Raw genomic sequence first — 11,372 nt, forward strand, 5'->3', positions numbered from 1 at the left:
TTTCTCTAACTTCCTACAGAACATTGAGTCAGTATCAGTTCTCTGAAAGACACAGGCCACAAGGGATATGAAAACACCCGCAGTATAAAAATAAATACATATATAAAAGCATAAACAGTATATATGAAGCCTTCAGTAAAGAAGCTCCTGGTGACAGTGAGGCAAAACCTTCCACATTCCTACAGCTCCAAAGACAAGCTCTGCTTCTTCCTCCAGCACTTCTCTATTCCACTCATTTCACTAAAAAGCTGCAACAGCTAAAATATCACTGCAAGAAAACCTGGTTTCTATGGCAATAAGCAGCTGCCTGTCAAGATTCCCCAAGTGCTGCATTAATAGAAGAGAGGATCTCACATCAGATCGACCCCAGGCTTGAGGACACCAAGAGGAACGAGCAAAAGCTAATAAGAAATGCAGCAAAGGTACATGGAGTGTTACCAAACCCATCAGGAATGTTCCAAGGGCAGTGGAAGGAACACTGAGTGATGAGTGCCCTCTGCAAGGTATTTATTGGAGCCAGGGCAAAGGAAGCCCATTGCAAATACAGCAAAAGTGGTAAATGAATGGAATTTAAAAATTAACAGAAGAAATCCAAGCCATGGCAACCCCCAAACAAGAGGCACTGAAGTCTCTGTCCTGTGTCATCTCTAAACAGAGCAGAGCAAACAGACCTGAGCTCAACTCCCCAGCCCAGCCTGCAAGTCTAGCCCTACCTTGACCTTAATTATTACCTGGAGAATAATCTCTCCAAAGAACTAAAGCCATAAACAGATCACAGAGAAGGATAATTTCAGATCTCCCCATGGTTCCAGAATTACCAGTTGTGTATCCATCACCACCTCATGCTGCCTGTTGAAAACTAAGATCTTCAAGCAATCTTTTCTATTTAAGAAAGTTTCTTTCCCTTCCTATTGATGATTAAAGACAAATTACAATTCTACTACCAGTATTATGTGACCTCTGAGCCTCTTAATTATTTATTGGGAAATCTGAACTGCATGTGAGGATTTTCTGGCTCTGTCAGTGCATGAGTGAGCAAGAAGTCAAAATAACAGCTGGAATGTTGAAATAAATCCACACCAAATAAATGGTAATCTACATGGTGTTTATTGTAGATACAGTGCATTATGAGAGCAATTACAGCCCACTATTTATTTATAAGCTTTTTCTAAAGAATATTAAAGCATAGAAGTGAATCAGAGCCCCAGTTTGATTTTTGCACGTTTCCTGGTTTGATTATATAAATATTTAAAGAGTGCAAAAAAACCCCAGCTTTGCACTCCCCACCAAAATCTTCTACCTGGCAGGAAACCACTTAAAAATGACTGAGGATGAGAAATCTTCAGGGAGGTTTGGGTGAGTGCAGGCTCTCTCCTGCAATGTGATCCTTCAGACCCTCCTGCAGTACAGTGGAGCTCATTAAATTTGTTTAAAAAGAAAGCAAGGCATTATTAACTAATGCTAACACCTATTCTGGCTTTATTTTTTTGCCACAGAAACCCATACATTTTGCAAGAGAGGGAGGGGAAAAAGCAACAGAAGAAGATCCCAGAGGAGGTGAAGGTCAGCCCTGGGTGGGAAGAGGGATCACCCAGGGGGTGACAGCAGCCCTGCCACCCTTCCCTGTGTCACAGCCAGACCTGTGGAACCTGCAGCACTGCTCACTGCGTTTGCTGAACCCCTGGGAAGTGCCTTGGCCACGGTGACAGGGCTGCTCCCTGCAGCAAAACCTGCCCCAGCTTCTCCTCCAGAGGATGGAAAGTGGCTCCTCTCTGTGGGGACATGGACAGCCCAAACTTGGGGAGGCTCTGCAAACCTCACCCAGCAGCACCTCATGCCCTGCTTGTCAGCACCTCTCAGCTCACCTGCAGCTCACTCTGCTGCGTGCTGGCTCGGAGGAGGATGAGGAGGGAGCTGGTGGTGCTGGAGGAAGATGGGGCACCTTGAGCCATCAGCTGGGTGCTGAGCAGATGTTTGCCTTCCCCTGGGCAAAAACCAGCTGGGACAGTGGCTTCATGGCTTCGGTGAGGAGCAGCACCAGAGCTGCTTCTCTCTGTGGGAAATGTGGCCAGGAGCCAGTCTGAGGTGGCTGAAGAGCTGGAAATTGCCTGCTGGAAATGGGGGTGCTATGGGAATGTGACCCCTGTTGATGGAGTGACAAAACTCTCCTTTGTCCCCCCAAAAAGGAAAGGAGCCCAGAAGTTTCTCTCCTCAATTAGGTGAACAGCCACCTCACAGGCCTGGGGGACTTCACCCAAACTCAAGGATAGCTAAATGGACAGAAGCCAAAAAGTCCTGCCTGGGCAATTTACTAGAAAAAGAAGAGAACAAAGAAAGTAATCACTTTTGTGAGGTGTTTTACAAGGAGCAAGAGCCTCTTGCACCTGGCTTGGTTTTTCTCTCTTTGTTATTTTGCCTTTTATTAAACCTTTTTGTTTCCAACACTGCAACAGAAGCCATCCTGCTGATTTTTATGCCTCCAAAGGTAGCTGAGCTATCTTGGGTGTGTTATAGACCTCTGAGAGCTTGTGAGACCTGGCTTGAGGAGGCTCCTGTAACAGGATGGCACTGAGGTCCAGCAGGGAGGGCAGGGGAGCCCCTGCATGCTTGTACATGCTTGTTGGAACATGGCAGGCTCTGAGGTGACTCTGAAACACTGTCTGGGACAGGAGAGCACTCACTGCACTTCTCTTTCCCCTCCCAGCTGGGAACCAGCTCAGTTCTCCCTTCCTGCTCTCTGTTTATCCCTCCCAGCAGTGGCAGCACAGAAAAATCCCAAGGCTGGAGAAGAACTCCAGGAACATCTCATCCAGGATTGTGCTTCTCTATCCTTGAAAGATGCTCATCAAATCTCCCCATAAGAGCCCCCAGTCATGGAGAGCCCACCACCTTCCCAGCAAGAATTCTTCCCGGTGGCAAAGCCAAGGTGGTCTTGGCACCTCGAGGGGACCCTCAGGCATCTTGCAGTCTGGGCACTTGGGGACACAGCTTGGCATTCTCATGACAGCTTGGTTTGAGAGCAAATCAAGCTTGGCCTGTGAGCATAGCCCACATCCTTTCCAGATGAATCACTCCCCACTGCTGCTGTCAACCTTGAGCCCGACAGAGAAACCTCGTTGTTTTTTTTCCCTTGGTTGTTTCTAGCCAAGTGGTGACTCAGCTGTCAGAGGTGAATAATTCTTCATGCTTTGTCTGACCACTCATTAACCATCCAGAGCCATAAAAAGCAATTTTTCCATAGCTCTCCCTCCACAAGGCCAGATTTCAAAGCAAGAGGGCTGACCTGAGATTTAGTGGGGAATTCATAAAGGTGCTCAATAGATCTGCAGAGTGGAGAAACCTTACATGGTTCTGGGTCAGATGGCAGAGGGTTTTATCAGCAGTGATTGAGGGTCTGGGCAGAAGAGAGAGGCAGATCCTACCCACAGCACGTAGCAAAACCTACAGCCACTCATGGAAATCATTAACAACAAAAATCTGCTGGCCCAGGCATTCGCCTGACTCCTACGCCTGCCCTGGGCCCTGCTGCTGTTTCATTGCTCTTCTTTTTTTTCATCTTTCTCTGAAATCTCAGCAGCAAGGATTTCCTCATCTTCTTTTGCTGTGGAAATCACACGAATGGTGACGGAATGATCAGGAGATTCTGAGGATATTTCTTCTCCCAGGCAGGTTTGTGCTCTGCGGGATGTGACAGGAGATCTCTGGTGCACTGGTGATTTCGGTGGGGTTGGGCTGACGCTGGAACCCTGCAATAAAAAGTTTAAAAAAGAGGCAAAAACAACCTGAGCAGATCCTTGCCCACTACCCCTGACATGGCAAAGCTGGACAGGAGTTCTGTGGTTCCAGCACAGCATCTCTGCACTGGGATGCCAGCTTGATGCCAGAGGGGCTGCTGGATTCTATCCTGATTGTCTTGAGAAGCACAGAGAGAGGAGCACAGCAGAGCTCTCCCATCTCTGCACCAACTCTTGGTTTGCTCCTGAAGCTTCTGGAGGGGCTCATCTTGGCCAAACCTGGCTCTAGAGCTGCTGTGAGGGAGCAGCCCCAGCCTGCCCTGTCCTGCAGGTCCTGCTCACCCCCCAGTGGGGTCAGTTCCAGTTCATTCGCCCTTCAGCACTGGGCTTGTTTTCCCTCATTCAGAGCCCTCAGTGCCACTGCTCACTGCTGCTGTTAGCTGGTTATGGGTTAATGTTAAACACCACACGGTCTGAAGCCTCTCAAGCCTCTGGAGGGCTGCAGCAATGCAGCCATGCTTGGCACCAGCCTGGTGTTTACCCAGCCTCAAGGTCACTGCACTCCCTAGCAGCTCCTTCCTCCCCTCCAGATGTGATAAGTGTGCCTTGTTCCATGCTGAGAATAACAACAGCAGGGGCTGCACGGAGACAAAACTTTCCTTACAAGTTTAGCTGAGACAGTTGGAAATAAAAAAGGGAGGAAAAAAGCACAGGGCCATTTTCCTTTTCAGCTGCTCATGGCAAAAAGCAAAGGGGTTCCTGCAGAGCTGGCAGGATGGCATTGCCTGCTGTGGGCACCTCTGTCCTGCTTACCTGGGGAAAGATTTGGGACATCAGCTGGGGTGTGGGTGCCAGGACATTGATTAATGGATTCATACATTGATTAATTATTAATCATAATTAGTAATTATGATTAATCATCCTGTCTGCAGGATAGAAGAGACATTCATTCACCTGTGGCTATAGCCTAGCTAGAAACTGGACTCAGGCTTAGCACAGGTAGGCAAAAATTTAATGTATTTCTCTTTTGTATAGCAAAACGTGGGACACTGGCATTTCACCAAAGACCTGTGCAAGATGCTGGGTCACCCCTTCCTGCCTGCCCACGCTTTGACAGACCCCAGCATCCTGAGCTTGGGCTTTTAAGGTCCAGAGCTGGTGGGGAGAGCACTTTGGCACCCTAAGGAAGCAAAGCCGGATCTCTGTGCTCCCCGTGCTGACCTGCGCCTCCTGCATCGCCTGCGCCTCCTGCATCGCCTGCAGCTCCTGCAGCTCCTTCAGCCTCCAGCGGAGCCGCCCCAGGGGCCCCTTGCCCCCCATCCTCCCCGTGGCCGCCAGGGCAGCCCTGAACAGCTTTGGGGTCTCAGCTTTCGGGGGGATGACCAGCGCATCTCCGGGGCCTCCCTTCTCATCTTTGGGTTTGTTGTTGCTTCTCAGCATTTTCCTGCAGCACGGAAAGGGAGAGGTGATGTCAGTGCGGGAATATTCTGTTAGCTGGATTTTATAATGCAGAGAATCCAGGTGTTAAAAGCACAAGGAGCTTTGTGTGTCTTAGGGAGGACAGAACAACAAATCCAAGCGATGCTAAAAGCTAAACCGAATCTTCACATGGATTTTTAAGCGAAGGCGCTTTGGCCATGCTCCTTGCCCAGCTCCACCCACTGTGGACAACAAATCTACGCGATGCTAAAAACCAGAGGGAATCTTTACACAGGTTTTTAAGCGAAGGCGCTTTGGTCACGCTCCTTGCCCAGCTCCAGCCGCCGCGAGAGGCGGATTTCGGCAGGCGGAGGCTCCGCTCAGCGCCGGGGCCCGGGTGCCCTCTGCCGAGGGACGGCGGCCGCAGCCGCTCCGGGAGCGGGGGCTCCGCACAGGAGCATCCCCAGGGCTTCACACAGAGAGAAACCCCCCCGAGACCGCGAAGCCCCTGCTCTGCTGGTTTTACACCCCTGAAAGCAGCAGCCCAGCACGCACTTGGCTTTCTTGCGCAGCAGCTTCTGAGACTCCGGGTAATGCACCAAAATCTCGTTCAAGTCTTTCTTCTCCAAAATAAAAAGGTTGGCGAAGCCGTGGGCCACGACGTTTGCTGTGCGGCGATTTCCCCCTCCTGCTGCCAGCAGGCTGGGAGAGACAATGCGAGACATCAACACCTCTGTTGGCAGGCTCAGAACTGCAAATCTCCTTTACACGTCTGCACCTCTCTCTTTCAAGGGACTCAGAGTTTAATTTTCACTCCTGATGGGATTTATCGTGCTGTTTTTAAAGAATGATAAGGGGAGACCCTGCATGGAGTACTGTGTAAAATATTATTTGTGGGTTTGAAGGGTTAAATATTGTGTTTTACACCAGTCTGGTGTCTGCTGGGCTGTGGGGAGGCACCAGTATTGCTGTGTTACCAACTGGTGCAGGGCTTTTCATTCCCGTGGAAGGGCTGTGAGACTGTATTTGTGAAACACCTTTTCTGATCAATTTTCCCATTCCTCCATCCATATTCCCCTGTTTACCATCACCAGCTCCCCAGGCAGAAGACAACACGATGACAGAAACAGCAGGAAAGCTGTGATTTGTGTCTCAGCCTCTGCCCAGCATTCACGGCTCCCAGTCACAAAGATTAATTGGGATGTTGCTGATCCCTCCACTTCCCACCCTGCTCACCCACAGGCTCTATTTCCCCAGCTCCCTGACAGTGCTTCTCTCACCTGATTTCCCCAAAGACAGATCCAGCTTTCAGAGTCACCAGCACGGATTTGCCGTCGGGTCCCCCCAGCACCTGCACCTGTCCCGCCTGGATGATGTACATCTCCCGGCCTATCTCCCCCTGCAGGGAAGGGGGAGCTGCTGGGGTGCCCAGAAACAGGGACACCTCATGGGTGCCCTAAGCAGCAGCCTGCTCGGAATCCCCATGACCTCTTCAAGCTCCCAAAATGTCTTGATGGTGCTCACTCCTGAGCATTCTCATCTCAGCATCCCCAAGACCCCAGCCGTAGCCATGATGCTTTATGAAAAATCCTTTCCTTAGGATTTTTATTCCTGAGAAGCTGAGAGGCCTCAGGAACAAAATGTAAACAATTATTATCTGCTGCTGTGGAATGCAACAGGTGGATCTGTGATTGGTCCATGTTGGATGTTCCTAATTAATGGCCAATCACAGTCCAGCTGTCTCGGACTCTCAGTCAGACACAGCTTTTGTTATCATTCTCCTTCTTGCTTGCTAGCCTTCTGATGAAATCCTTTCTTCTATTCTTTTAGTATAATTTTAATATAATATATACCATAAAATAATAAATCAAGCCTTCTGAAACATGGAGTCAGATCCTCATCTCTCCCCTCTCCCTGGGACCCCTGTGAACACCCCCACACCCAACAAGCTTTCCCCTGCTCCCCTGCTGTTCAGAGCTGCTTTGCACAAGGCCAGCTGCCACTGAGGGTGTTTTTGCTCCAAATTCCCTCCCTGTGAGGTGGCTCAGCAGGGTGATGGGCCAGGCCTGGCCCTCCCTGTGCCCTGCACAGCCTGGCTGTGACTCCCAAGCATCCCCTTACCTTCTTGCACACGTAGTCGTTGGGCAGGTACACCACTGATCTGAGCCGCTTCAGCATGTCAAAGATCATCTGTCTGTCACAGCCCTGAGCCCAAACAGAGCCACAACATGCCAGCCTCAGTGTGTGCTGGCATGGCAGGCCGTGCCAGGCAGGGCTGTGCTGCAGAGGGTACCTGGAAAAGGGCCACTTTGCTCACGATGTTGTAGTTCACGTCGATGGCGATGTCCAGCCTCATCTTGTCTGGCAGCTGCACCAGCAGCTCTGACTCATCTGTGAGACAAGGCAGAAAAGTGGCTGCTTCCAGCACTTGATCTGGGGCTGTGTCCTTCATGAGGCAGTGGGGAAGCAGCTTACATTGTGGCTGAGGGCAGGAGCCAGCTCACACAGAAGGGTCTCCCTCAGCTTCTGCCCACCCAGCAACCTGCAGGTCTAAATCTGAAGTGTGATGGAAAATCACCCTTTGCATTATCCCTGCCCTGATGGCTCTCAGAAAGAGATCACCAAGCCCAAGTCAGCATTTTTCTTATCCAGGAGGGTGGACACAGAGGTTCTGCTCCTGCCTGATGGCTCACTGTGGGGTGAGCTGGTGGCTTTGCTGCTGGACACACTCTGGCCATGATGGACAGTCACTGTCCTCTCTCCAGGGCACCTGGGACACTGGACTCAGTGTGCTGTGAGTGATGCCAAGTCACCAAAGTGCTGTGACCCAGTGGCAGTCTGTAAACTCTATAGGTGGGCAAACAGGCCCCTAGACTGAAGAGCAAAATAAGGCACCCTCCACCCCCAAACTGTAGTGCAGTTTGACAGTATCATTTCAGCTCTGCAGAGCAACCACATGACATAAAACATGAAATAAAACATGAGATTCAAGCATTCACCCTTGGAGTGGCTGGATCTCACCTAGCATGCCTTGGGAGTGCCATGTGTACTCGTACCAGGTCTTCACCCTGTTCTGCACTGCTCTGGGGATCCTGTAGAAGTTCATGTATTTAATGGTGCTGTCCATGCAGCTCCGATAGTACGTTTGTCCTGCAGTAGCAGCACCAACCACGTCTCTCATCTGAAAGGAAGAGGTGGAGGAGAACTTTAAGTTGTTGTCACTTATCCATGAGCAGGTTAAGGATGTAAGCCAAGCCCTAACAGCATCTGCCACATCCTCTTTTTCTTGCACCAATGCTGAGCAGGTCTTCCCATGGGGAAAACAAACCCAGAGAAGCAAACCTGTGGGTCAAACCCACCAAAACCACCCCCAGCTGAGGCTGTAAATCCCCCCTGACTCCAACTCACCTGCCCTATCATGACAGAGAAAGCAAAGACCCCTGTGAAGTAGTTCAGCAGCTGGAAGACGATCTCAAACAGGGTCTTGGGGTCTGGCAGGCCCCCGATGGTGATGAGGGTTTTCACTGCCCAGTAGTAACAGCGGATGTAGCTGGGAGGAGAGGAGGAGAGGAGAAGAGGAGGCAGCTCTGAAGGTATTTCTGTTTCACCCCTCAGCACAGATTTACAGGCCAGAGTCTGCTGAGAGTAATTATGGATGGCAAAAGGAAAAACTGAAGGGGTTCAGACCCCCCCCCACACCTGCAGGTGCTTCTGGAGATGCTACAGGAGCAGGGGAACCAATGGTCCCTCCAGGAGCCTCCACCTGGGAGGCTCAGCTCTGGTTACTCCTGGTTTCTGCTCCTCTGCCATAAACCAGCAACAGATTTTCAGCCACATTTACACTTTTAGAAATCATCATGCGAAAAACGTTTTTGTGAGCAAATTGTTGGAATTGGATTGAAGAGAAGCCAAGTGAATTCATGATTCCCTGGGCTTGAGTGTTTTGATTCCACATTAACACAGGTGTGGGCATTCAGCTTGTGAGCCAAGGACTCTGCCTGTGGCATCAATCACTGACTGCACAGGGCACATTTAACACAGGTATTGCCATGGTGAGGGGAAGGGCTGGCCACTGTCCCCATCTCACACCTGGCTGGCCTGAGGGGCCTGGCACAGGGCACAGGGACACACAGGGTCACTCCTCCATCCCAGCCTGGCAACAGTCAACACAGACAGAAGCAGGACTCATGCTTCAAATGTCTCCTGGTTGGCCAGGGAGCATTCCTTTGCTTCCCAGCACCAGGATCCCACTTCTTCAGCCCCTTCAACCTGCAGCTGCTTTCCCGCTCTGCCCAGCTGCAGCCTCATCTTGCAGCACTGTGTGTTACTGCACGTCCCATCCCTGCTGTCCTTGCCATTTTCCCTGGCTCCACATCATCTCCTGGCACTCCCAGCCCTTTGCTTCAGGGTTTTTTATGAATCCAGTGCATCCCAACACCTCCCTTGTTGCTCCAGTTCCAGCAGGCTGTGCTGTGTGAGACCCCCAGCCCTGGCCTGTACCTGTTTCCTTCCCCATCATAGACCCAGGTGGTGGAGCCCAGTCCTTCGTAGGCTGAGGCCCAGTAGTAGAGGCAGGAGTTCACATGCAGGCTGTACAGCAAGTAGGCAGTGGTGCGAATCACTCTGTAGAAAAACCCAGGAGAGAGCAGGAAGGGAGATGAGGTCTGCCTGGGAAAGGTGTCAGGCTCTCCCTGGGGTCAGTGGGAGCCTTGAAGTGGTGACCATACAGGTGACAGAGCACCCCAGCCCTGCTGCTGCCTCCTGCAGCTCCAGAAGTGCCAGGAAAGGCAGTTTATCTCCTTCACTGCCAGCACTGCTGTCCCTGTGGGTTGGGGAGAGGTGATCCTACCCATGCAGGCTTTGGGAGCCTCATGTCCCACCACATCAGCCAAAGTCCTTGTCAGCCAGCCCAGGCACAGCAGGGAAAGAAATCAGGGGCCCAGAACAAGTGCAGAATGAAGGGAACCTTCCCCCCCAGTGGCAAACAGCAATTCCCACCTGTGGCCCTCACCTGTAGATGTATGCCTTGGTCAGGATGGCCTCCAGGCGGTTGTTGAACTCGAAGAAGGCCATGTACTGGGAGGAGAAGGAGAGCTGCATGTTCCAGGCTCCCCTGGGAGAATCCCCTCCCCATAAAACCCCCCTCACTTCCCTCCTGCAGCCCCTCTTCAGCGTGGGCTGCCACAGGCAGATTTGTCTCCATCCTTCAGCGCCCTTCTAGTCAAACGTGAGTGGTTTAGGATTGAAATGAAGCGCGTGACCAGCAGCCCTGCAAAGCCTTTGGGACAAAACTCCCCTCCATTTTATAATCCTCCTGTCATCATCTATGGGTGTGAGCAGCCACAGCTCACCCCAGGCAGCAGAGGACCCCTCTGTGCCCTGTGCAGCTGCTGCTCTGCTTCTGTGAGCCCTGGCTCACCTTCAGACAGCGAGGGAAGCGCAGCAGGGGGTTCACACCCACTTTGAAGTAGAAGAAATCCAGGGGCAGCAGGCACAGCACGTCCATCTGTAATGCACACAGGGAGACACCTCTGTGGGGAGCTGCAGGAGCCCTGGGGCGGGGCTGAACCCACAGGGCAGGTGAGAGATTCAGATGAATGAAGGCAATGCTGACAAACCTTGAAGCGCTGCGACCGCAGGTAGTTCTCTTTCATGGCCTTTTTGTCAGTCTGGGGGGAACAGGAAGGAGAGAAAGAGAGAGGAATATTGATTATTGCTTAGAGAAAGGAAAGCTAGTGCCAGTGTGGTCATGCCTGGCTTTTCTCCTCTGCACCACAGCAGGGAAGATGCTCCCTTTGTGCCTGGAAAGGGGAGAAGAGCAAGCAGAGAAGTCCTGGCTGTATGCCACATTCTCATCCTACCTTGGGACATCCTGTGTTGATTTTGCATCCCAGGAAAAGCACATCACAGAGCCAGCACCACAAAATCAGCATTTGCAGGTGAAACTGCCGGTCTGAGCATCTGCATGGGCACGGGAAGGCTGCACCCTCAAGGTGTGATTTTTCAGTTTGTTTAATTGAATATGGAAATGAAATCAAGGGCTTCCCTTATCTCATGCATGTGATCTGTGTGTTCAGATTGCAATTGCTAACACATCCTGCCTGGTGTGCTCCTGAACATGAACCCCAGAGTGTGTTACACCCATGGCCAAGGTTGGCACCACAGGCTGTGCCAGGGCCAGTCAGTGAGCCCCTCACCATGGGCAGAGCCAGCCCCTGG

At 51.4% G+C, this 11,372-nt stretch overlaps 1 protein-coding gene across 1 annotated transcript in view; it reads right to left on the reverse strand.

Annotated features, from left to right (window-relative positions):
• Positions 1 to 3,533: 3,533 nt before the first annotated feature.
• CNGB1 (cyclic nucleotide gated channel subunit beta 1) overlaps positions 3,534 to 11,372 on the reverse strand; it is a 25,384-nt gene continuing 17,545 nt past the window's right edge. The window contains exons 18-29 of the mRNA XM_031058410.1: positions 10,772 to 10,822; positions 10,573 to 10,659; positions 10,165 to 10,229; positions 9,654 to 9,776; positions 8,562 to 8,703; positions 8,175 to 8,334; positions 7,447 to 7,544; positions 7,275 to 7,358; positions 6,434 to 6,552; positions 5,709 to 5,855; positions 4,974 to 5,178; positions 3,534 to 3,746 (exon numbers count right to left, since the gene is read on the reverse strand). Coding sequence (XP_030914270.1) covers positions 3,534 to 3,746; positions 4,974 to 5,178; positions 5,709 to 5,855; positions 6,434 to 6,552; positions 7,275 to 7,358; positions 7,447 to 7,544; positions 8,175 to 8,334; positions 8,562 to 8,703; positions 9,654 to 9,776; positions 10,165 to 10,229; positions 10,573 to 10,659; positions 10,772 to 10,822 — 1,494 coding nt within the window. The remainder of the gene's footprint in view (positions 3,747 to 4,973; positions 5,179 to 5,708; positions 5,856 to 6,433; positions 6,553 to 7,274; positions 7,359 to 7,446; positions 7,545 to 8,174; positions 8,335 to 8,561; positions 8,704 to 9,653; positions 9,777 to 10,164; positions 10,230 to 10,572; positions 10,660 to 10,771; positions 10,823 to 11,372) is intronic.

This window comes from Geospiza fortis, unplaced genomic scaffold (assembly GCF_000277835.1).
Source record: "Geospiza fortis unplaced genomic scaffold, GeoFor_1.0 scaffold97, whole genome shotgun sequence".
NCBI classification, from domain to species: Eukaryota; Metazoa; Chordata; class Aves; order Passeriformes; family Thraupidae; genus Geospiza; species Geospiza fortis.